Genomic DNA, 25,062 nt, shown 5'->3' with positions numbered 1-25,062 from the left:
TTAATTTACCTGTTTTCACTTTGTCATTATGGGGTATTGTAAGTAGATTGATTAAATAAAACATTTTGCTCATCAATTTTAGAATAAGGCTGTAACGTAACAAAATGTGGAAAAGGCTCCTACAGAAGTCAGTGAATAGGCATTAGTGACATACGCAATTGCCATTTAATGGAGTTCCACACTTTATATAGATTTATCAAGCCACTTGGATTGAAGCAGCGCTGCCGACGAAAAAGACCATGAGTTGCCTTCCAAGTGGCACAGCGGCCTAAGGCACTGCATCGCAGTGCTGCGGCGTCACTACAGCCTGGGGTTCGATCCAATGATGTCATTACCGGCCGTGACTGGGAGTCCCATAGGGTGGTGCACAATTTTGCCCAGTGTAATCCGTGTTAGGGGAGGGTTTGGCCGGGGGGGGGGGGTTTACTTGGCTCATTGCGCTCTAGCGACTCCATGTGGCGGACCGGGTGCCTGCAGGCTGACTTCGGTCGTCAGTTGAACGGTGTTTCCTCCGACACATTGGTGCGGCTGGCTTCTGGGTTAAGCGGGCGGGTGTTAAGAAGCGCGGTTTGGCGGGGCATGTTTCAGAGGAAGCATGACTCGACCTTCGCCTCTCCCGAGCCTGTTAGGGGAGTTGCAGCGATGAGACAATACATTTTTTAAAGACAGTGAGTACAATACCGGTATAATGTGTAAGCTAAGCCGGTCTTTTGTGATCGGTGGTTTGAAAATGTTTGACAGGTCTGTTTTGGAAACAAATGTCGCAAGCTCTTCAACTTTGAATAGGTTCATTAGGCATTATTGGAAATGCACTGTTGATATTTAAGTTGTCCAAGTTGATTGGCGCCCAACGATGGAAGCTCAGAACGTTAATTAAGAAAAATAATGCTATTCAAGCATTGATGGATGGTGGCGAAAATGATGAAGTTGTCAGCAGTAATGTTGAGGTGTTCAATGGTTTATTGGCTGACTTTATGGAATTGCATGTGGCTGTGCATAAAATGTTGCCTGAAGAGGAGAGTCTGATCATGCCGATTGGAATGAACCAAAACTATTGCTTTTCAAGGAATTTCTAGATGAAGTGAAAGGTGATTCCCATCTGCAAAGTGTCATTGGCCCTGATGACATTTTCTCTGTTGGATCAGAAAGTGCATCCAAGTCTAAAAATTACTGCAACGGGCCATTGAGCCACACGACAGTGTATCTGCTGTATCAAAAGAAGTCCCGTGCCTCCAGAACAAGGTCAAGTGCATCCAGTGCTAGAATGAAAGCGCAGGCTGAGCGCGCTGCTTTGAAAGCTAAAGCTGCAGTTTTGGAAAATAAACATGGAAGAAACCCAAATAAAGGCAAAAAGGGAATTCTTTGAAAAGGAAGTTGAGCTGGCTGCATCAGCTGACAAAATGCAAGTTTTAGAGGAATGTGAAAAATCCTCTGTTGCTCAAGCAATGAAAAGACAAGTGGATGACAGTAAACGAGACTGGACCAAAACTGAACACAAAGCCTATGAGGCATTTCGGAGACTGTATGCACAAAACTCCTCCAACATCACAAGAAATGAGTGGCCAAAGAAACTGGACGAATTTGACCACAACGCCTCTGAGGCATTCATGCAAATGATGGCACAAAACCCTGCACCAACATCACAGGGTTGACCTACTCCTACTGTGTACAGGATCGCAACAGGGAGACCAAGCCATGGGGCACCAAGGCTGTATTCTGCAAGAAACATCATACAAGCACAGCAGCCACAGCAAATGTTAGTTAAAAGTGAGTGTTTAAAATAGTGAACCCCAGAGCCATGGGGTTCAGGGTTTGCAGGCTTTGCTTCCCGCCCAGCTCTAACCCACCTGATTAAACCAATGGCCCAACCAAAGACCATCCAACCAACCATCCATAAGTTTTGTATTGCTGTCTTATGTTAATCAATTAATTAAGCAATCAATCAATCAACCAACCAATCACCTTGGTCATCTTGGGGTTGAAGACCCCGGACGCGTTGGTGAAGACCTCGAGCACGGCATCGGCTGCAGTCATGGTAACGTATTTCTTCCTCAGCTCGGCACTCCCGACAGAGGAGAAGAGGACGGGGCCCTGTGCTCCCTCCATCACGACCCTCTTCATCTTCCTCATCCTCTCCCCCACCTCCTCCTCCAACTCCCTCTGGATGGCCTCCCGGGCACGCTCCATACACACATGCTCTGAGCTCACCGCCTTCTGTAAGGTCTGAGGGGGAGACATGAATTAAATATAATACTAACAATATTTATGTTATTTACGTTATTTCAAATAAGAGATTCATACATATTCATAAGCTCTGACCATATTCCAACACTTGGAACTGATACCTCCGCGAAGCTCAAAACTTACGGCTATGGGCAGGCCCACGCTGTGTATACGAATGCCCAGTTCGTAGGGAGAGTCACAGCTATACTGGTCAGACAGGTGCTTCATAAACTCAGCCAGGTCCACCTTGGGCTTATTCTGTTTCCTCCTGAACACACGCAGACTCTGGAAGGAGGAGACAGGAAAACGATTGTTCAATCAATATATATATATATTTTTATAAACTTTATTTAAACAGGGAGTCACCTCAGGGTCTCTTTCACAAGGGAGCCCTGCAATTACAATTCATAGACAAAATCAGATAGTACTAAAATACAGCACAACAAACAATCAAGAAAAACAGCCACATATATACTACCAAAGCCCTTACCCTGCCTGTCACTTTGCCTGAATCTTGCTTAAAGGACCATGAAAAATGACCGCCACCCGCACTGGTTGTCCCGAGTAAAGGACAATTATACCAGGTCCCCAGTTAGAGAAACAATGACAAAGTAAAATAGTCATGCGCCTCTATCTGGTGAATGTCTCTCTCACCCTCAGTATGTCCACAGTCTCTATGTGTTCAATGTGTCTCTCACCCTCAGTATGTCCACAGTCTCTATGTGTTCAATGTGTCTCTCACCCTCAGTATGTCCACAGTCTCTATGTGTTCAATGTGTCTCTCACCCTCAGTATATCCACAGTCTCTATGTGTTCAATGTCTCTCTCACCCTCAGTATGTCCACAGTCTCTATGTGTTCAATGTGTCTCTCACCCTCAGTATGTCCACAGTCTCTATGTGTTCAATGTGTCTCTCACCCTCAGTATGTCCACAGTCTCTATGTGTTCAATGTGTCTCTCACCCTCAGTATATCCACAGTCTCTATGTGTTCAATGTCTCTCTCACCCTCAGTATGTCCACAGTCTCTATGTGTTCAATGTCTCTCTCACCCTCAGTATATCCACAGTCTCTATGTGTTCAATGTCTCTCTCACCCTCAGTATGTCCACAGTCTCTATGTCTCTCTCACCCTCAGTATGTCCACAGTCTCTATGTGTTCAATGTCTCTCTCACCCTCAGTATGTCCACAGTCTCTATGTGTTCAATGTGTCTCTCACCCTCAGTATGTCCACAGTCTCTATGTGTTCAATGTGTCTCTCACCCTCAGTATGTCCACAGTCTCTATGTGTTCAATGTCTCTCTCACCCTCAGTATGTCCACAGTCTCTATGTGTTCAATGTCTCTCTCACCCTCAGTATGTCCACAGTCTCTATGTCTCTCTCACCCTCAGTATGTCCACAGTCTCTATGTGTTCAATGTCTCTCTCACCCTCAGTATGTCCACAGTCTCTATCTGGTGAATGTCCTCGTCCTTGGTGTTGCTGTCTATCTTGAACATGCGATGGATGAGAGGCAGTTTACACAGCGGCCCCAGGTTCAGCTCCTCAAAACGCTTCTTGTTCTTCAGACCAGCCAGGTTCTGACCCAACTCATACAGGGTACACATCGCAGTCACAGCCTCTGCAGACTGAGAGAGATATGGATACACACCAGTTAATGATCAGATTATTCAGTTTAAAAACTGTATTAATGTACGTGCGTATGTGTGCAAACTGAACATGTTGATTTGACAGTGCGTTGCAGGTGCCTCTGGTATATATGTGTGTGTGTGTGTGTGTGTGTGTGTGTGTGTGTGTGTATACAGTCGTGGCCAAAAGTTGAGAATGACACAAATATAAATTTTCACAAAGTCTGCTGCCTCAGTTTGTATGATGGCAATTTGCATATACTCCAGAATGTTATGAAGAGTGATCAGATGAATTGCAATTAATTGCAAAGTCCCTCTTTGTCATGCAATGCACCACCAGTACAGAGCTTGCTCAGGAATGGCAGCAGGCAGGTGTGAATGCATCTGCACGCACAGTGAGGCGAAGACTTTTGGAGGATGGCCTGGTGTCAAGAAGGGCAGCAAAGAAGCAACTTCTATCCAGGAAAAACATCAAGGACAGGCTAATATTCTGCAAAAGGTACAGGGATTGGACTGCTGAGGACTGGGGTAAAGTCATTTTCTCTGATGAATCCCCTTTCCGATTGTTTGGGGCATCCGGAAAAAAGCTTGTCCGGAGAAGACCAGGTGAGCGCTACCATCAGTCCTGTGTCATGCCAACAGTAAAGCATCCTGAGACCATTCATGTGTGGGGTTGCTTCTCAGCCAAGGGAGTGGGCTCACTCACAATTTTGCCTAAGAACACAGCCATGAATAAAGAATGGTACCAACACATCCTCCGAGAGCAACTTCTCCCAACCATCCAGGAACAGTTTGGTGACAAACAATGCCTTTTCCAGCATGATGGAGCACCTTGCCATAAGGCAAAAGTGATAACTAAGTGGCTCAGGGAACAAAACATCGATATTTTGGGTCCATGGCCAGGAAACTCCCCAGACCTTAATCCCATTGAGAACTTGTGGTCAATCCTCAAGAGGCGGGTGGACAAACAAAAACCCACAAATTCTGTAAAACTCCCAGGATTGATTATGCAAGAATGGGCTGCCATCAGTCAGGATGTGGCCCAGAAGTTAATTGACAGCATGCCAGGGCGGATTGCAGAGGTCTTGAAAAAGAAGGGTCAACACTGCAAATATTGACTCTTTGCATAAACTTAATATAATTGTCAATAAAAACCTTTGAGACTTATGAAATGCTTGTAATTATACTTCAGTATTCCATAGTAACATCTGACAAAAATATCTAAAGACACTGAAGCAGCAAACTTTGTGGAAATTAATATTTGTGTCATTCTCAAAACTTTTTGCCACAACTGTATGTGCGTGTATGAGTATCCTGACCTCTATGAACATGTTGATCTCTCGAAGGTTGCGTTGCAGGTCCTTCAGAGCTGGTATCTGCCAGCGGAGGTCTATCCTGCCTGCCTCCAGAGTGCGGACCTGCATCAGCCTGCACACCCTGGAGATCACCTGGGCACAGGACAGAACAGGACAGGGAGGAAGAGGTTAAAACCATCCCATCACCACAACAAAAGTCAAGCTGGAAAATGGCCCTCTGGGACCTAGGTTGAGAAGCAGAGAAAGAGGCTGGAGTGACAGCAGAAGATCCCAAAGTGTCCACCAGATGGTGCCACTTGAAAATAAGTTGTACTGTTTTGTGTGTGTTGTAATTACAGGTAAATAAGGGGAGCGGGGAAAGATTGTCACCTTCTCTCTGGTGACAAGTTCTCCCTCGGCTGCGATGTCTCGTATGACGTCCTCCACCAGACTATTCACCGCCTCAGGATCCAGAGCCTTCTTCCTCTTCCTCCTCATCCCATCCTCCTCCTCCTCCTCCTCCTCTTCAGCATGCGCCTCCACAGCTCGCACGTTAGCCCCATGCACTTCCCTGAGCTGGGCATGGTAGGCCTCTCTGAAGACAGGGGAGTTTCCTTCCCTCTGTCCCACAGCTAGCTGCCTCCGCTCTTGGGCTTTGGTCAGCCTCAGCTCCGCTTTCAGTGCAGGGAAGTCGGAGTCCGATGCGGAGGTACCAGGCTGGGGGATTTGTGGAGTGACGGGGGGCTGGGAGAGTAACGGGGACGAGGATGGAACTGGTGATGTTGTTTGTAGCAGGGGGGACCTTGTTTTAGAGTGCATCCGGTCCTGCACGTATCCGTTGTTCAGGGGTGTGGAAGGAGCAGATTGTCCCTCAAGCTCTGTCTTCTTTGGAGTGGCTGTGTGTGTGTGTGTGTGTGTGTGTGTGTGTGTGTGTGTGTGTGTGTGTGTGTGTGTGTGTGTGTGTGTGTGTGTGTGTGTGTGTGTGTGAGAGAGTGAGAGAGCGGAGGAGTGTGTGAGTGTGTGAGTGAGTGAGAGTAAGACAGAGAGAGAGTTCATGGGTCAAATCAGAGGTAACAGGTAATTTCAACACATACAGTTAATGTTAAACCAGCCAGCATGGCAACTGTTCAGTTACAACTTCTTAACATTATGAGTTATGATGGTCTCTCTACCTGCTGGTTTCTCTGCTCCTGTCTTTCCCTGGACTGCAAGTGCGCAGGATGCTGCAGGTTGTTTCTCATGGTTGTCGTACAGAGACCTGTACTGCTGGAGAGGAAGTGGCTTCCCAAAGCGCAGCAAGTAGCCGTTCTGTAGTTGGGCGATAGTTGTGGCGGCAGGGGGGTACACCTTTATCACCTACAGCACATCCAATCAAGCTTTATTTAAACGTGCACTCAAAACAATACACCAACCACTTTACAATACAAAAAGCAACATTAATAGGAACTAAAAGACAGATTTAAGAACAGTATATTTGTAACCTTTATTTATACCAGGCAATTCTAACAAGAATATTCCCTTTCCAGCAACGGCCTAGAAAGATTATATAATAAAACAGATACAACTTTAAAAAATAACATACTTCTTTAACTCTGTCTAGTAGCTCTTCCCGAGTCACCTCTTCATTCTCTTTCACTGTTCTGGAGAAAGAAAGGAGAGGGGAGGAGCGAGGGACAGCAGAGGGGGGAATAGAAGGACAGGTAGCCCCAAGGGAAGACCCAGAGCTTGGGGGAGGCCCATAGCGAGAGCCTGGGGCCGGTTGTAGGGGATCAGACCCAGAACCACAGCTGAAACCAAAGCTGATCGGGGCAGTAGACAGAGGTGGGGTTTTCAGTGGTACAGCTCTGGGGGAGAGGGTCCTCGACGGTGGGTCATTCCCAGACCGAGGCTTGCGGGATATGTTAACCTGGTCTCCCCCTGCCTGTGCTGGAGCTCCGGCGGCTCCTCTATGGCTCCTGTGGAAGACCAGGTCCCTGTCCACATAGAGCTCCCCATCCAGAGAGGCCACCAGGCTAGATGTGGAGCTGAAGCCCAGGGAGGACAGGGTGAGGTTGCAGTGGTACTTCTGGCTGTAGGCCACCGTCAGCTTGTTCAGGGGGATCCCCTCTGGGTGCTGCTCCACCAGGGACAGGATCTTCCTCTGGGCCTTCTCAGTCTCCGACATCGCTAACGCACGCACACACACACACACACACACACACACACACACACACACACACACACACACACACACACACACACACACACACACACACACACACACACACACACACACACACACACACACACACACACACACACACACACAGGATAAAGGAAGTTAGGTCATTTTCAATGCAAACACAAGGAACATTTTAGATAATGCTTGTATGAGTCAGTCTGGGTGGAGTTTGCAGTGTAATAGCAGGTAATAACATAAGACCATGGGTAAAAGAGTGAAGCAATCTCATGACTCAAAGACATTTTCAAACTGTTATCTAACACACAGTACCTGAGTTTAAAGGTCCAAACAAGAACCCAGAATATCCCATTCAAATCGGTACGTCAACTAGCTAGACAAAAAGCAGTACAGCTTTAAACTTACTCATAGTTATTAATAATCAGCCAAAATATTTCACTTGTAAAACATTTACAAACGTGATAAGCATATCATTTACAAACGTGATAAGCATACATTTTATACTGATAACAAGTTCAAACAGGTGCCATTAATACAGGTAACGAGTGGAGGACAGAGGAGCCTCTTAAAGAAGAAGTTACAGGTCTGTGAGAGCCAGAAATCTTGCTTGTTTGTAGGTGACCAAATACTTATTTTCCACCATAATTTGCAAATAAATTCATAAAAAATCCTACACTGTGATTTTCTGGATTTTTTTCCCTCATTTTGTCTGTCATAGTTGAAGTGTACCTATGATGAAAATTACAGGCCTCTCTCATCTTTTTAAGTGGGAGAACTTGCACAATTGGTGGCTGACTAAATACTTTTTTGCACCACTGTATATACAGGGCCTAAAATTAACACCCGCCACCTGCCAAACGTGGGTCGATTTGGCATTGGCGGGTAAGAATGTCTAATTCACCTGTCAGGTTGGCGTGTGGTAACACTCCGGGCTCTATAGTGTAAGCATTTAATTAAAATAGTTAAGTATGGGCACAAGTGCGAGTTGTGATCAATAACTAAATAAATGCTGGAGTATCTATTTTCAAAGTATTTCTGCCATTTTGTTTCATATTTTCAAATGCACAAAGAAATCTGAATCCTAACATTATAGCTATCCCACCTCGCACAGCAACACTGCCTGTCTAGGGGGGGGATGTCAGCACTGCTAGTACTGAAAGATTTGTTTTTAGAAACAATGGGCACAGGCATAAAAGTTGGTCTAATTTACTCGAAAGTCTACTAAAGTGAGACTTTGTTCTCGTGTTTCTTGGCTATTAAAATTGTTTTGTTCAAATGCTAGGTTGCTTTTCAATGTTTGAGTTTGCTCCCACTGCTAGCAAAAAGAGTGACATTCTCACAGGCATATGTGATGACTGAGTGGCCCGGTTACCAAGGTAACCTTAAAGAGGCAGCTAAACATTTATGTCTCTGATATTTTTGTTACAATACTCAGATCACAGAATATTAAATTAAACCGTACAAGTTAGCATTGGATCACAAAACTACCTCTAACTCCCTTCATACTGGACACACAGACTCTGGGGAAGTATCCCTTTAACAACAGCTATCCTCATTGACAAGTCAAACCTATAAGGAAAATGTCACCTTACCAAATGGTTGTTTTGATTGTCGATAGGTAGATATAATACACTTCAGTCTGAACTTTGTTGTGCTTGATTCAAAATGGTTCCCTGCACCTTTCTCTCATCCTTTAAACCTCCCCCTCCCCATTTGACAATCCACCAATCATAGCAGCTCACAGGAGAAAGGAAACAGAAAGTAAAGCAGTGATCAGCTGAGAACAGAGGCATTAGTGTCTGACTCTCCTATTCCAGGAAGGAGAGACAGAAACTAGCCACCAGACTGTAGTGTAGCAACCCTCTGTGGGTGGTAAAATCATCTGGACTAGTTTCAAATGTTATTTTCAATACCTTGTTTTGCCTCTTTTTCAGTGTCTTTTTAAATTGTCAGGGACCATGCTGGCATACATAACTTGCGTGTTGCACCAGATTTGCTATCAAGCTGATTAATATTCAGTCCCTAGGCAGATGTTAAACTGTAGCAACAGGAGACAACACAGTAAAACACGTTGCTCCAGTATCTTATCTGTGTAGTAATAACATGAATGATGTATATTGGCTAGATGTTGGAATGGGATTAGAGATGATGGTGACTAAGCAATAAGAGGAAAACAGAACAGAAAAACAGGAGAGTGAGGGATGATGTGAGTGAAGAGAGAGAGTGGGAGGAGGGAGGGAGGGATTGGTCCAAGGGCTTGAGTTTCGGTTTCCTGGTCTGCTACAGCTGGCCACATCTAAGCTGTTACCAGGGAAGTCATGTGACCGTGCTGGCAGAAACCAGAGGCTTGTTTTTATGTGTGTGTGTGTGTGTGTGTGCATGTGCTGCCATGTACACTTGTTTTTCAGGCCTCTTCCTATTCTATTCCATTTAACACAGAGAACCCTGACTATAGAATGGCCTTGTCCTATTTTAGCCCCTATCCCCATCCCCTAGGCCTAGCAGCTCCCACTATAAATGTGTAGGGTTCATACAGTTAAAAAGATTCAACAGCACTGAGCAAATTGCAGGTCTGCTGAGAGCAAACTTGAACATTGTGAAAATTCTGTGCAACTTCCAGCATGTGTTTCTGTGCACACTGAGGCTGTACCCGCTTTAAGTTACAGTTTCAGACAGTGGTCAAGTAGGCTACTGTGGATGATGATAATGTAGACCTACCAGAGGGGCCTACCATCAGAAACAATGGAGAAAATGCATCCCATAACATGGAAATAGCTGTTCTATCATTCAGCCTCCAGTAGCAGCTGGTGCACCCAAAAAAAAGTGTCAAGGGAAGCCAGTTTGGATTTGGCGTCACTCCTATCAAATCCCATTAGGAGCATACGTCATTGACAGAAAAACTTAAATTGTTGCATCACGTTGTGTTGTTGTCCTCCGGCGGCTAGCTAGCCAGCTAGCTAAAATTGGCCCCTTCTTAAATTAGCCATGGATGGAGATAGGAATTTGAACTTGTGGTTTCACTTAATTCTCCGTACTGACCAATGATTATAACGGCAATTATATCTGCTGTATGGTTGGGATGTCTCCCTAAGGACTGGCCCCCTAACTCCCTGACCCTGTAACTTTGCAGTGAGATCACCAAGATGATAGGGGGGTATTAGCCAATTTGGGAGTTTTTTTTTTTTTAACTGTGTATTCTTATTCTCTTTGAAAACTGTTTTAGAAATCTGTATTAAGAATATTGGTAGTAAAAAAAAAAAGTTATAATTTGACAGAGTAAATCATTTGTCTGGATTTCCTGAATCAGAAATGCCCTAAACTGTTGTTCTGGTCTATCCTCTCTCGAAGTTTATGGCAAAGGTGACCACAGATGGTGTCTAGATCCATGGAAGGGATAATTTGACCAACAGTGTGAACGTTAATCCCCCCTAATCGGCTGAAGCATGGCGACAACGGCGTTCAGTACGGTCCTGCACCCCTTCTACCGTGAGACCTGAGTCCGAGCCAGCAAATTATGCCGCAGGCCGGTCCCGACAACAGGCTCAAACACCACTAACCTCTTTTACCACCTACGCAAGAATCGTGTGAAACAGTACGGAGAAAGTCTACGGATGACGGATGACACCCAAAAAAGTACAGTCGAGTGCTCAAAGGTCAAATTATGAGCAGCTTGGGTGCGACCGCAGAGCGTGACCTCCTGTGACCTCCTGTGTTGACGATCGGCAGGAACTTAGCTATGTGGGAAGTGTAGGGAGGAACAGAGAATGGTGGCAATATCAGCTATCTTGATCTACACAGACAAGCTAAATTACTTTTTGCAAAACTGTTCCCTGTTTCTGTACATCTGCTAACAGTCACAAAGATAAAATGATGTACTTTCTATAAAAGGAATGAGACAACTCTGTTCGTTGGTCTTTCAACAATGCACTGTTGGGTGGATCGTTGATTTCTTCATTTTTGCAAATCTAATAATAAAGTTGTTGTTTGAAATAATCTGCAGTCTCTCTTCCTATAGCATTTCTACGACAGGGGACTGAAAATGTTGTTGTTCGATGCAAAAAAACACTTTACAAAATAAAATGTATTATTATTCCCATACTATTATTACAGAGAATCAGACAAATGATGCTACCCTCAGCCTACTGGCTACTTAGCTTATTCAAGCCTGCCCAAAAATACAACACTGCCCCATTAAGACAAAAAAAATAGCTTTTTACCGACTCGCTTTTCAAAGATAGAAACGTAAACGTTTTGTGCTCTTGTAAGAAGCAATCCCTCACCCATTGCTGATTACAAAGTATCTATAACTGGGCTAATAACTCACTATGTAGCAAAGGATAAGAACAAATGTGCACACATGGCTACATGCAGCTCTCGCTTTGATCTCAACACAAACACATCTACTCACGACCGCTCATGCTGAAAACATAGTCCAGTTGAAAGTGAATGGCACAGATCCATTATGGCAATGGTCTATTTGCATATAGGACTAATGCAGCTCTGATTGGATATGGCGCACCCGTCTGTGTAGAGTACGGGCCTGAGTCGTGCCGGTCAATGCAACAGGATCCTACTCCGATGCATTCTGCCTACAATAAAATCTCTTGCACAGTTAGTATGCAAAACTAAGTCTTACATAGTTTGTTTTGTTTCAGTATCTTGCATTGAAAGTGGCTAATATTGCGTTGATTCGATCACAATTCCTACAGTAGAGGGAAACGTTGATAGTGTTAACCAAGTTCAACCTCATACTTCTCTGCGCGGGCTGATATTTTTTCTGTGAGGCAGTCCAGGGGGAGCAGGGTGCACAGCTTAGAGGGAACATTGCTGAAGAGCATTATGGCCATCTATGGGCGATTCACGAGATATATATATATATGTTTTAAATGTTCTCTAAATAAGCTTTGATGTACAATTAAATGTCAAATACACTGCATTTCAAACAGTCATCAATAATCTAATGAATTCAGGGCTTGTGAAATTATACTTAGGCTAAATACAATATAAGCCCAAAATAGTTTAGCCTGCTTTTTTGCCATAATCACTGATCTGGCTTTCAAGTTTGCCTATGGAATGCCCTTTTTGTTACACATTTAACCAGAACCATGCATAATGCACATTCACTAATAATGACTAACTTATTGTAGCAGGCATTATAGAAAATTAAACACAAGTCTCATAAATCTCTCAACATCTCTCAACATGCTAGTGAGTAGCCAGCTTATCTTTAGGCTATATTTCAAGTCTAGCCAACTTTGATCTCTTTGTTAGCTAACAAGGTAGATCAGTTGAATTGTTATTGTTATGTTAACTCAAAATGACACAACGACAAGGTTCCAGTTTAACAACGCTTACTCAACCGCATTAGCGCAATACACGGTTGCCATTCCACCCAGGCCAGGTTCATCAACAACGAGACTCCTACGCAGGAGCACTAATAACAGAGCGATAGCACCTTAATAACAAATATAGGGATATTTCCATCTCCAACTGTTTGTACAGCATGCTAGCCTGTCTACTTTGTTCAGATGTTGAAATCAGGTTGCCTACCTTATTTCTAGGAATGAGAGAGAACGAAGTTGCCAATTCCTTAAATAATTGTGTTTTATGCTTATTGCACATTTACAAAACAGACTACACAGAAGGAATAACAGTATTTGGCTAAAATGCTGCTACTGGGACCTAGTACCGCAATGACAAACTGTGCATTCATTTTCTAGAATCAATGTTCATTGATACTCCCTTTTTAGTAGTGTCTGCTCTGTGCGCAATGAGAAGCTGACACATTTTTATTTTAACTATTTTCTACATGGTAGAATAATAGTGAAGACATCAAAACTATTAAATAACACATATGGAATCACGTAGTAACCAAAAATGTGTTAAACAAATCAAAATATATTTTATATTATTTAAAGTAGCCACCCTTTGCCTTGATGACAGCTTTGCATTCTCTCAACCAGCTTCATGAGGTAGTCACCTGGAATGCTTTTCCAACAGTCTTGAAGGAGTTCCCACATATGCTGAGCACTTGTTGGCTGATTTTCCTTCACTCTGCAGTCCAACTCATCCAGGCAGCATACCTGCCAGCAGCATACCACCCTGCATACCACTGCTGGCTTGCTTCTGAAGCTAAGCAGGGTTGGTCCTGGTCAGTCCCTGGATGGGAGACCAGATGCTGCTGGAAGTGGTGTTGGAGGGCCAGTATGAGGCACTCTTTCCTCTGGTCTAAAAAAAAATATCCCAATGCACTGTCCTGTAGGGTGCCGTCTTTCGGATGGGATGTTAAACGGGTGTCCTGACTCTCTGAGGTCATTAAAGATCCCATGGCACTTATCGTAAGAGTAGGGGTGTTAACCCCGGTGTCCTGGCTAAATTCCCAATCTGGCCCTCAAACCATCATGGTCACCTAATAATCCCCAGTTTACAATTGGCTCATCTCTCACCTGTAACTATTCCCCAGGTCGTTGCTGTAAATGAGAAGGTGTTCTCAGTCAACTTACCTGGTAAAATAACGGATAAATTAAAAAATCCCAAACCATCTCAATCGGGTTGAGGTCGGGTGATTGTGGAGGCCAGGTCATCTGATGCAGCACTCCATCACTCTCCTTCTTGGTTAAATTGCCCTTACACAGCTGGGGGTGTGTTTTGGGTCATTGTCCTGTTGAAAAACAAATGATAGTACCACGAAACCCAAACCAGGTAGCCATGCTGGTTAAGTGTGCCTTGAATTCTAAATAAATCACTGACAGTGTCACCATCCCACCACCATGCTTCACGATGGGAACCACACATGCGTAGATCATCCGTTCACTTACTCCGCGTCTCACAAAGACACGGCGGTTGGAACCAGAAATTTAAATTTGGACTCATCATACCAAAGGACAGATTTCCACCAGTTTAATGTCCATTGCTCGTGTTTCTTGACCCAAGCAAGTGTCTTTTTCTTATTGATGTCCTTTAGCAGTGGTTTCTTTGAAGCAATTCGACCATGAATGTCTGATTCACGCACTCTCCTCTGAACAGTTGATGTTGAGATGTGTCTGTTACTTGAACTCTGTGAAGCATTTATTTGGGCTGCAATTTCTGAGGCTGGTAACTAACGAACTTATCCTCTGCAGCAGAGGTAACTCAGGGGTCTTCCTTTCCTGTGGCGGTCCTCATGAGAGCCAGTTCCATCATAGCGCTTGATGGTTTTTACGACTGCACTTGAAGAAACTTTCGGAGTTCTTGGCATTTTCTGGATTGACTGACATTCATGTCTTAAAGTAATGATGGACTGTCGTTTCTCTTTGCTTATTTGAGCTGTTTTTGCCATAATATGGACTTGGTTTCTTACTAAATATGGCTATCTTCTGTATACCACCCCATACCTTGTCACAACACAAATGAATGGCTCAAACGCACTAAGAATGAAAGAAATTCCACAAATGAACTTTTAACAAGGTACACCTGTTAACTGAAATGCATTCCAGGTGACTACCTCATTAAGCTGGTTGAGAGAATGCCAAGTGTGCAAAGCTGTCATCAAGGCAAAGGGTGGCTACTTAGAAGAATCTGAAATATTAAATAAATAAAAATATTTATTTTAACACATTTACTACATGATTCCATATGTGTTATTTCATAGTTTGATGTCTTCACTATTATTCTACAATGTAGAAAACAGTAAAAATAAAGAAAAACCCTGAAATGAGTAGGTGTCCCCAAACTTTTGACTGGTACTGTATGCATTTGTAAATGGAAATGTGCACACAGGACAGAAGGAGCGAAGAAGACGAGACCAAAACAACAACATGAGAAAAAGCAGAAATAAACATTCATAATTGTAAAAAAAAAAATTAAGGACTTTTGCAAAACAGGCATTTGGAATATTGCGCTCAAACATACATTCGCCCAGCCCTATAGTCTATTCAACACTAAATATAATAACAGAAAGCCTCACCTGTCTTCCTGAGCAGAGCTCCTGACGGGCTTTCATTTACATCCCTCTCTTCTTCCTCTCTCCTCCTGCTCCTCCTCCTCCTCTCTCGTACAGGCTCTTGCTGTGGCTGTGAGTATTCCATCTGGTCGCCAGGACTGCTCAGCCTAACCAAGTTCATCTTGTCCTGTCTCTCCACACACACCTGGTCCCCCAGGGCAGCAAACAGCTCTTGGAGGCCTGCCAGCCCATATTCTCTGAGGGTCAGCTGCCTGCCGTACATCTGCTTGTAGCAGGCACAAAGCTTTGGCACCTCCACACCACCAGGGATGGCGCCGAGCATGAGCAGCACCTCTCTTCTGAGCCTGTTCAGGCACACAGCTGGAGAGGAAGACAAATCAACACGTTAGGCAAAATCAAAGGTCTCCTTGTTTCGAAAATACAACGTCTGCCTACAGATCTGAGGGTTGGATTGGTGTAAGTAAGACGGCGGAATCCATGTTTTCACTTATCCACTCATATACAGATCAGTGGGTTCCTCAACTTCTTACCTTTGCTGATATCCTGTGCTGAGCATCCAGGTGCAGTGGGACGTTCTATAGCTGCTGCTGACGATGATGCTAATGGTGAGGAAGATGATGAGGTGGTTGTCTGTAGACGAGACATGATAGGCCATACAGTCAGTCCTCCAGTAGAGGAGAAGCGGAGCTGGTCAGGCATGGTCTTCAGCAGTGTCTCTAGTGCCAACAACCTAGAGTGAAATAAGATAGGATTAGAAAGTTTGTACTTCACCGATACCTACTGTATGAGAAAACATTTACCATAGTAACAATGTAGAGTAGGGAAAAGATAAGATAATGATTTAAAATTTTGGTTGCAGCTCTATATACAAAAAAGCAATCAAAACATAGACAAGGACATATACGAAGAGAAAACAAATACAGGTAGAAAAAAAATGTTAATGAGCCATCAATAATCATCTGTACACTATACATCAGTACACTGTCATCTGCAATGTCAACTGCTAGGATAGCTGGGCACTAGGCCAGCGTTTCCCAAACTCGGGCCTCTGGAGCCCAAGGGGTGCACATTGTGTTTTCTGCCCTAACACTACACAGCTGATTCAAATGATCAAAGCTTGATGATTAGTTGATTATTTTAATCAGTTGTGTAGTGCTAGGGCAAAAAACAAAATGTGCATCCCTTTGGGATGGCGTGTTTGGTAAACCCTGTACTAGGTTCCCCAACTTGCGGCCTGCAGGTCAAATTTGGCCCGCGGATGATTTTTCTGAAGGGGAGGACGTAAAAGTCAGTAAAAACACTAGCAAATCAGCTCCAAGTTATTTTAATTTTGGAAACATGTTAAAGTATTCCCAAACATAAGAGATATACAGTTGAAGTTAGAAGTTTACATACACCTTAGCCAAATACATTTAAACTCAGTTTTTCACAATTCCTGACATTTAATACAAGTACAAATTCCCTGTCTTAGGTCAGTTAGGATCACCACATTATTTTAAGAATTTGAAATGTCAGAATAATAGTAGAGAGAATGATTTATTTCAGCTTTTATTTCTTTCATCACATTCCCAGTGGGTCAGAAGATTACATACACTCAATTCATATTTAGTAGCATTGCCTTTAAATTGTTTAACTTGGGTCAAACGTTTCGGGTAGCCTTCCACAAGCTTCCCACAATAAGTTGGGTGAATTTTGGCCCATTCCTCCTGACAGAGCTGGTGTAACTGAGTCAGGTTTGTAGGCCTCCTTGCTCTCACACGCTTTTTCAGTTCTGCCCACACATTTTCTATAGGATTGAGGGCAGGGCTTGGGATGGCCACTCCAATACCTTGACTTTGTTGTCCTTTAGCCATTTTGCCACAACTTTGGAAGTATGCTTGGGGTCATTGTCCATTTGGAAGACCCATTTGCGACCAAGCTTTAACTTCCTGACTGATGTCATGAAACGTTGCTTCAATATATCCACATAATTTTCCTTCCTCATGAAGCAATCTGTTTTGTGAAGTGCACCAGTCCCTCCTGCAGCAAAGCACCCCCAGAACATGATGCTGCCACCCCCGTGCTTCATGGTTGGGATGGTGTTCTTCGGCTTGCAAGCCTCCCCCTTTTTCCTCCAAACATAACAATGTTCATTATGGCCAAGCAGTTCTATTTTTGGTTCATCAGACCAGAGGACATTTCTCCAAAAAGTACGATCTTTTTCCCCATGTGCAGTTGCAAACCGTAGTCTGGCTTTTTTAGGGCAGTTTTGGAGCAGTGGCTTCTTCCTTGCTGAGCGGCCTTTCAGGTTATGTCGACATAGGACTCGTTTTACTGTGGATATAGATACTTTTGTACCTGTTTACTCCAGCATTTTCAAATGGTCCTTTGCTGTTCTGGGATTGATTTGCACTTTTCGCACCAAAGCATGTTCATCTCTAGGAGACAGATTGCGTCTCCTTCCTGAGCGGTATGACGGCTGAGTGGTTCCATGGTGTTTATATTTGCGTACTATTGTTTGTACAGATGAACGTGGTACCTTCAGGCGTTTGGAAATTGCTCCCAGGGATGAACCAGACTTGTGGAGGTCTACAATTGTTTTTCTGAGGTCTTGGCTGATTTCTTTTGACTTTCCCATGATGTCAAGCAAAGAGGCACTGAGTTTGAAGGTAGGCCTTGAAATACATCCACAGGTACACCTCAATTAACTAAAATTATGTCAATTAGCCTATCAGAAGCTTCTAAAGCCATGGCATCATTTTCAGGAATTTTCCAAGCTGTTTAAAGGCAGTCAAGTTATTGTATGTAAACTTCTGACCCACTGGAATTGTGATACAGTGAATAAGTTTACAAATCTGTCTGTAAACAAATGTTGAAAAAATTACTTGTGTCATACAAAGTAGATATCCTAACCGACTTGCCAAAACTATAGTTTGTTAACAACAAATTTGTGAAGTGGTTGAAAAACTAATTTTAATGACTCCAACCTAAGTGTATGTAAATTCCGACTTCAACTGTATGTGATAGCATACAAACGTAAGCAAGGTTTGAAATGATTATGTTTTAGGAAAATATTATCTGTTGGGCTTCTTGCAGTCAACTTAGTCTACAAATTATTTGTAATTACGTTCTGGCCCCCTGACCATCCACTCAATAAAAAAATTGTCCTGCTGCTGAATCTAGTTGATGATCCCTGGTGTACAGGCTTTCATACCAGCTCAACTGGTAAGACTGATTTAACCCATGAGAAGTTGACTATTGGTGTGTACAGTACATCCCTCAGACCAGTTGCCCTTCACTGGTCTATATTAGAAGTTATCCTTGCCTGTTTGAGCATCCCAGATCCAGAGGCTTGTTGTAGGCCTTCAGGTAAAGGTTGTGAATCTTGAATATGGAGAGACCCTCAGGATAGTCCATACACAGATGCACCAGCTCTCCCTTTGTTTCCTCCATGATATCAGTCTGCTTTCAAGAGGAAACGTTTAGTCTATTTGACTGGCATCAAGTAAACACATGTAGCTAGCTTCATGTAATACAAATAGGCACACTGTGGGGTTAGTAGTGTGATTTTCAAAGCAGTAGCTGTGCACTTTTGGGCTCCCTCTGTTTCATGCAGTACCTGGGTCTGATGTTCCTGTCAAGGCCTGTCAGGTAAATAAGTTCTTGGAGCACAGTGACTCATCATTGGTCCTGGGGAATGGCACATGATGATATAAAACATATAACTAAAGATATTTTATTGCAACAGTGGAATTTTGTTTAGCTAGCTTGATGTTGCTGCAGAACACGACAAAGCAAAACTTGATGTTGCTGCAAACATGTCAAAACGGGCTTGAAGTATGATAAAAAAGTAGGTAGCTAGCTACAAGTGCCCACGTGCCGGTGTGACGTTGATACCTGGCTCTAACTAGTACACTGTCTTTGAACAAGATTAGCTAGCTAGCCAGTTATCCACTCTACCTTTTCAAGTGATTTAGCTACATTCGCCTCCAAAGCCACATTATCTAGCTTATTAATTGTACATAGTGGCGTTTATCACTAACTACCTAGCTAACTAATGTTCGTTAGCTAACGTCCCGCACCCAGTGAGTACCAGGGGTGTATTCATTCCGTCAGTTGCCAAACGTTTCGCAATAAAGCGACAGTTTCCATTGGACAAATTCAGGTAAGTCCCTCCCCGTTTCGTTCCATTTGCTTCCGTTTAAGAAACGTTTTGCTACAGAACTGGTGAAATGAATACACCCCTGCTAACGATAGCCACCTACCTGGCTCCCTAGTTAAGACACTTCTGGCGCATCTTGCATTTATAAACAAATAATTTAACACCGTAAATAATCTGCAATTATCCGTAGATGTTACTGACAAAACTCAGAAAGGCGAGCTGCTGCACTTGGTTTTAAATTGCCTCTGGTTCCTTGGCTACAATGTTTACGTGGCTAGATTACATTATTTATCGATGGTAATACACGGGGACTGTATTGAAATGTTATGTCGCCACCTATTGGGAAGGAGATATCAAATAAAATGTAATCTATTCTAGTATCAATGAACGTTTTGACCAATGATTTATCATTGGTTTTTGACTCTTGTATGACAATATATGAATATTACAACAGAATACCTGATTGATAACATAATATTGACAATATAGACAGACATTCAGTGACTGAGACATAGGCCTAATATGTTTAATGATACAACATGTCAAACCAACAGCAGTTCTATCATCTGCATTTTATGTCTTGAATCATTTGTTTTTATAGCAACGGTTATATTGGGATTATGTGATTTATGATATTGAATGGAGGAAAAAAATATGGTCAGTTTAATCCCACACAAATTTGTATTTGATGTCCTTCATTTGTTTTTTGTAAATTGCATCAAAGTATTCTGCCTGGGCCACAGTGAACTGGTTTTTCCAATCTCCAGCGATTCCTGCAGAAACATAGTCACATTAACACTTAGGACTGTTACAGAAGGCCTATCATTTCCAAATACGTACTCTGTTAAAAGATATTGTAATTTATAAAGATATGTGGGTACCTTTCCTAAGGAACTCTGATTTATTATGGTCCATAAACTCATTGGGGACCAGGGAGTAGTTGGACATCTTGTTCTGTTTCATGTTCTTGAACACACAATGGTCTGCTATCTTCTCTATTACCTCAGAGTCCAGAGACTTCCCCATGAATTGGGAGATCTTTGACACAGAATCCCTCAGATCCTGGAGGGTTACATGATTTTATATCAATCACTTTGAAGTACTACAATTAAATATATCCATGTGTGTTCTTGACTGAATATGACTAAGTTGTGTTGGGAGTAACCACAGTAGATGAAACATTTTTTAAACAAATTGTAGGGGTAAAAACATGGTGGTCTATACAATACATCCCTAACATCAAACGCACTCATCTCAAACGCTGTATAAAGGAAGAGATGTTATCATATGCAATCATCACGTTCAAATGTAAGTCCTTTTGTTAGGGTATTGACTGAGCATACGATACTCACTAATATCATCTCTTCGTAGGAGATGTACATGGTGCGGTCCTGGTCCTTAGCATTCAACCAGCCTATCACGTGGTCAAACCACGAACCAAACATCACTGGGGGGGGGAGACCACAAATGCATCATCAAAGCTATTACAAAAAAGGACAACTACAAATGCTCTATCAATACTTGATAGGCCAGTGAATGAATTGTGAATAACAGAGGTAGCATCAATTATTCAAAGGAAGGAGACTAAACAGTACATCATCAATTGTTAATGATAATTCCAGGGTAATAAATATGCTGGCCTTGAACATTGCTCTTTTGCTAAATTGCTCCTGTTCTTTCATATTGGATATTTGAGCCCATAGATTCTATAGCCAAGTCTGCTTTATACAGTAGAGCAGGTCACCGGGACCCAAATAAATCTGCCAATCAAAAAAACATAGATCACTTAGCCTTTTCTGATTCTAAAAGCATGAAACTGATATTATCAAAATGTCTGTAATAGTTGGAAAATAAGAAAGAATACTAAACCTTTTCCATTGATGAACTTCTGCAGGAATTGGTCCTGAGTGCCAGGTTTGACCAGGTAGGAGGCCATGCCGTAGTAGTGATAGGAGGATGTGAACACATCTTTAGGGTTTCTCATCACATAGATGACCTGGAGATGAGGAATCTCTCTGATCAACCATTCATTACCCAAGGCCATTGTGTATTATTCTAATAGTGCACAATGTGCGCAATCAGCCTTAGAATTGTAACATTCGATGTAGTGTAGTGACAGACTACATTCTCTTGACATGATGAGAAATGTGATCAACTGGGTATTAAACCCAGGTCATCAATGTGACCCATGATCGTGTTAGCCCATTGTGTTAAAGCCTAAAGCTAAAGCAGCATAGTTCACCAAACCAGCTCCACTACAGGAGCTGATCTACACGTATCTACAGTGCACTACCTTAGGCTTGACAGTGAAGAAGGAGGCGGGCATCATGTTGTAGTGGTAGTGGGTAGCAAACAGGCGTGGTGATGCCCTCTGCTCCAGATTGAGGACACAGGCCCTAAGCTCTTCTAGCCAAGGAACCCTGTCCCAGTTTGGGATAGTCAGCACCGGGGTCAGGTCCCCTCCACTCTGTACCAGGGGAACAATCTCCTGCATCCATGTTGTACCTGGGGGGAGAGGGAGATGGACAAAGACAGCGGTAAAGACAGGTGGAGTGGAAAAGTTTGAGCTTCATTTACATACCCAAAATAAAGCTCTGGCAGGGAATGAACCAGCAAGTCTGTACTCCCAAATGAAGGCATGCTAACTGCAGTCCTGGAAATGGTCATACAGTGCAATCGGAAAGTATTCAGACTTTTTCCACATTTTGTTACTAATTTATAAAATATGACATTTACATAAGTATTCCGGCCCTTTACTCAGTACTTTTTGACGCACCTTTGGCATCGATTAAAGCCTCGAGTCTTCTTCGGTATGACGCTACAAGCTTGGCACAACTGTATTTGGGGAGTTTCTCCCATTCTTCTCTGGAGATCCTCTCAAGCTCTGTCAGGTTGGATGGGGAGCGTCGCTCAAGAGATGTTCGATCAGGTTCAAGTCCGGGCTCTGCCTGGGCCACTCAAGGACATTCAGAGACTTGTCCCGAAGCCACTCCTGCATTGTCTTGGGTGTGTACTTAGGGTTGTTGTCCTGTTGGAAGGTGAACCTTGGCCCCAGTTTGAGGTCCTGAGCGCTCTGGTGCAGGTTTTCATCAAGGATCTCTATACTTTGCTCTGTTCATATTTCCCTCGATCCTGACTAGTCTCCCAGTCCCTGCCGCTGAAAAACATCCCCACAGCGTGATACTGCCACTACCACCATGCTTCACCGTAGGGATGGTGCCAGATTTCTTCCAGACGTGACACTTGGCATTCAGGCCAAAGAGTTCAATCTTGATTTCATCAGACCAAAGAATCGTGTTTCTCATGGTCTGAGTGTCTTTAGGTGCATTTTGGCAAACTCCAAGTGGGCTGTCATGTGTCTTTTACTGAGGAGTGGCTTCCTTCTGGCTACTCTACCATAAAGGCCTGATTGGTAGAGTGCTGCAGAGATGGTTGTCCTTCTGGAAGGTTTTCCCATTTCCACAGAGAAACTCTGGAGCTCTGTCAGAGTGACCATCGGGTTCTTGGTCTACTCCCTGACCAAGGCCCTTCTCCCCCGGTTGCTCAGTTTGGCCGGGCGGTCAGCTCTAGGAAGAGTCTTCGTGGTTCCAAACTTCTTCCATTTAAGAATGATGGAGGCCACTGTGTTCTTGGGGACCTTCAATGCTGCAGACATTAATTGATACACTTCCCCAGATCTGTGCCTTGACACAATCCTTTATCAGAGCTCTAGGGACAATTCCTTAGTTTTTGCTCTGACATACACTGTCAACTGTGGGACCTTATATTGACAGGTGTGTGCTTTTCCAAATCATGTCCAATCAATTGACTCCAATCAAGTTGTAGAAACATCTCAAGGATGATCAATGGAAACAGGATGCACCTGAGCTCAATTTCGAGTCTCATAGCAAAGGGTCTGAATACTTATGTAAATTAGGTATATGTTTTTTATTTTTAATACATTTGAAAAAAATCTAAAAACGTGTTTTCGCTTTGTCATTATGGGGTATTGTGTGTAGATTGATGAGGAAAAATATTAATTCAATCAATTTTAGAATAAGGCCGTAACGTAAAAATATGCAAAAAGTAAAGGGGTCTGGATACTTTCCGAATGCAATGTATATACCGAGGGTAGGATTGCTACAGTATCATAGCTTTAGCCCACAAGTACAGACAGACCTCTTTGTGATTTGCAGTCACTCAGGCATGTGCCTTATAAAGGCAACAGTAGGCTTGACAACTATTTAGTGTTCACTATCACAGTGTGTGTTGCAGCAGTTCATGTATTATCAACTCAGTCTGTGCAATTGTCGACCAATAGTCTATAGTTGTTTATTAATAAAGCTACTTACCTGACTTAGGATATGTGACAATAAGAATGTCGTCGTGACGAAAAGTAAACTCCTCATAGTATTTCAGGCTCCCCTGAGGGTGTAGGTGTGTGGGGAGGTAGACCCCCTTGTATTCTGTGTACAGCTCTGCTTCTGTCATGATTCCAAACTGCTCAGTCTGAGAGAGAACAACTGGTAAAACTGTCAGAGACAGTCTGTCCTAGCGATTGACCTTTAGTACTTTATTAACTTCGCTACGTGCTTAAAATATAAGCAGCACTCATCTGTCGTTCACCCTCTTTCTCCCCCTCTCTGTCTGTGTTATTTTATTGTACAAGTAAACAGAGTGCTGGACTAGTTGCCAGAATATATTAACGTCATGAAAGGACTTGCAGTTTGGAATGTGATATGGTGATATGCTGTTTAGGCGGATTCTGCAAGTAAGCATTTCATTGGACGGTGCATACTATGGGTTTCTCATTAAGCATGGGGTCAATTTCACGCCATATGTATTGTATATGTAAAATATATATATATATATATACAGTGAGGGAAAAAAGTATTTGATCCCCTGCTGATTTTGTACGTTTGCCCACTAACAAAGAAATGATCAGTCTATAATTTTAATGGTAGGTGTATTTGAACAGTGAGAGACAGAATAACAACCAAAAAATCCAGAAAAACACATGTCAAAAATTTTATTTAAATGAATAATATATACCTGTTGATTCTTCAAGATTATAACTTACAAATTACTCATGAGCCTACCCCATACCCAAAATATACACTTGTTTTATTTACTCCAATGTTTGTAAACAATGTAAATGTAAACAAACACTTTATAGCCTCAACATGGTTAAAAGTATAATTTTGATATAAGTGATGGTCAGTCCTTGCATCCATAGCTGTCTATGAATTTGAAAGTGGTTACGTTTCTCCAGGCCCATCCCTCAGCTTTTTACCAAAACAGAGGCGGGGTTCCTGCTTTGTTATTGTTTCAACTACAGATTCTAGCTTTAACACAGTCTACAACCAATCACTGTCTTTTGACTTAATGTGTGGGAGGAGTTGCTGACCAGGAGGTTGAAGATCATAACTACAGTACATCATGTAGGGCTAAAATTGTGTCAGCCTATTTACAAGGGACCTGTTCAGGAGGACGTAAAACTTCAGAACGTTCTGAAAGAAATGTATTGTATAGAACAGAAATGATTGAGTGCATTGTTTTTGACCATCTGGAGGGTCAAAGGATGGTCACGTCTGGGAGCCACTGGTCTGTCTCATCCATCAGAACAGGAGTTAGGACAGCTTATTTTCACTGGTCAGATGACAAAGTCCAGCAGGTC

General features: G+C 42.9%; 2 protein-coding genes across 5 annotated transcripts in view; both read right to left on the bottom strand.

Moving 5' to 3' along the window:
- wu:fj29h11 (protein NO VEIN) overlaps positions 1-15,991 on the bottom strand; it is a 50,580-nt gene extending 34,589 nt beyond the window's left edge. For 3 of the 4 annotated variants that reach the window (XM_038975058.1, XM_038975060.1, XM_038975059.1), the window contains exons 1-9: positions 15,796-15,991; positions 15,269-15,625; positions 6,727-7,310; positions 6,317-6,500; positions 5,535-6,040; positions 5,169-5,297; positions 3,652-3,849; positions 2,368-2,508; positions 1,963-2,223 (exon numbers count right to left, since the gene is read on the bottom strand). In XM_038975058.1, the coding sequence (XP_038830986.1) occupies positions 1,963-2,223; positions 2,368-2,508; positions 3,652-3,849; positions 5,169-5,297; positions 5,535-6,040; positions 6,317-6,500; positions 6,727-7,310; positions 15,269-15,625; positions 15,796-15,964 (2,529 nt within the window). In that variant the 5' untranslated portion in view covers positions 15,965-15,991. Of the gene's footprint in view, positions 1-1,962; positions 2,224-2,367; positions 2,509-3,651; positions 3,850-5,168; positions 5,298-5,534; positions 6,041-6,316; positions 6,501-6,726; positions 7,311-8,915; positions 9,943-15,268; positions 15,626-15,795 lie in introns of those variants that run through there. The other variant, XM_038975061.1, reaches the window with a different exon arrangement.
- Positions 15,992-19,902: 3,911 nt separating this feature from the next.
- LOC120029754 (sulfotransferase 2B1-like) lies at positions 19,903-24,014 on the bottom strand. The gene is made up of 6 exons (XM_038975023.1): positions 23,738-24,014; positions 21,700-21,911; positions 21,276-21,402; positions 20,759-20,853; positions 20,288-20,468; positions 19,903-20,179 (listed from the first exon to the last, which is right to left on the bottom strand). The coding sequence occupies exons 1-6, from the start codon at positions 23,874-23,876 to the stop codon at positions 20,070-20,072; spliced, it is 864 nt and encodes a 287-aa protein (XP_038830951.1). The 5' UTR covers positions 23,877-24,014; the 3' UTR covers positions 19,903-20,069.
- Between the last annotated feature and the right edge of the window lie 1,048 nt (positions 24,015-25,062).

The sequence above is a fragment of the Salvelinus namaycush genome, chromosome 35 (assembly GCF_016432855.1).
Source record: "Salvelinus namaycush isolate Seneca chromosome 35, SaNama_1.0, whole genome shotgun sequence".
Taxonomy (NCBI): Eukaryota; Metazoa; Chordata; class Actinopteri; order Salmoniformes; family Salmonidae; genus Salvelinus; species Salvelinus namaycush.
This window is presented reverse-complemented; position numbering and strand designations above follow the sequence as displayed.

What these genes read in the sequence shown, in the direction of transcription:
- LOC120029754 (XM_038975023.1), bottom strand. Translation starts at nt 23,876, where the DNA reads ATGACAGAAGCAGAGCTGTACACAGAATACAAGGGGGTCTACCTCCCC. An exon ending in TGTCACATATCCTAAGTCAG is followed by an intron (nt 21,912 to 23,737) that starts GTAAGTAGCTTT and finishes CTCTCCCCCCAG; the next exon opens with GTACAACATGGATGCAGGAG. An exon ending in ATCAGAGTTCCTTAGGAAAG is followed by an intron (nt 20,180 to 20,287) that starts GTACCCACATAT and finishes ATGTTTCTGCAG; the next exon opens with GAATCGCTGGAGATTGGAAA.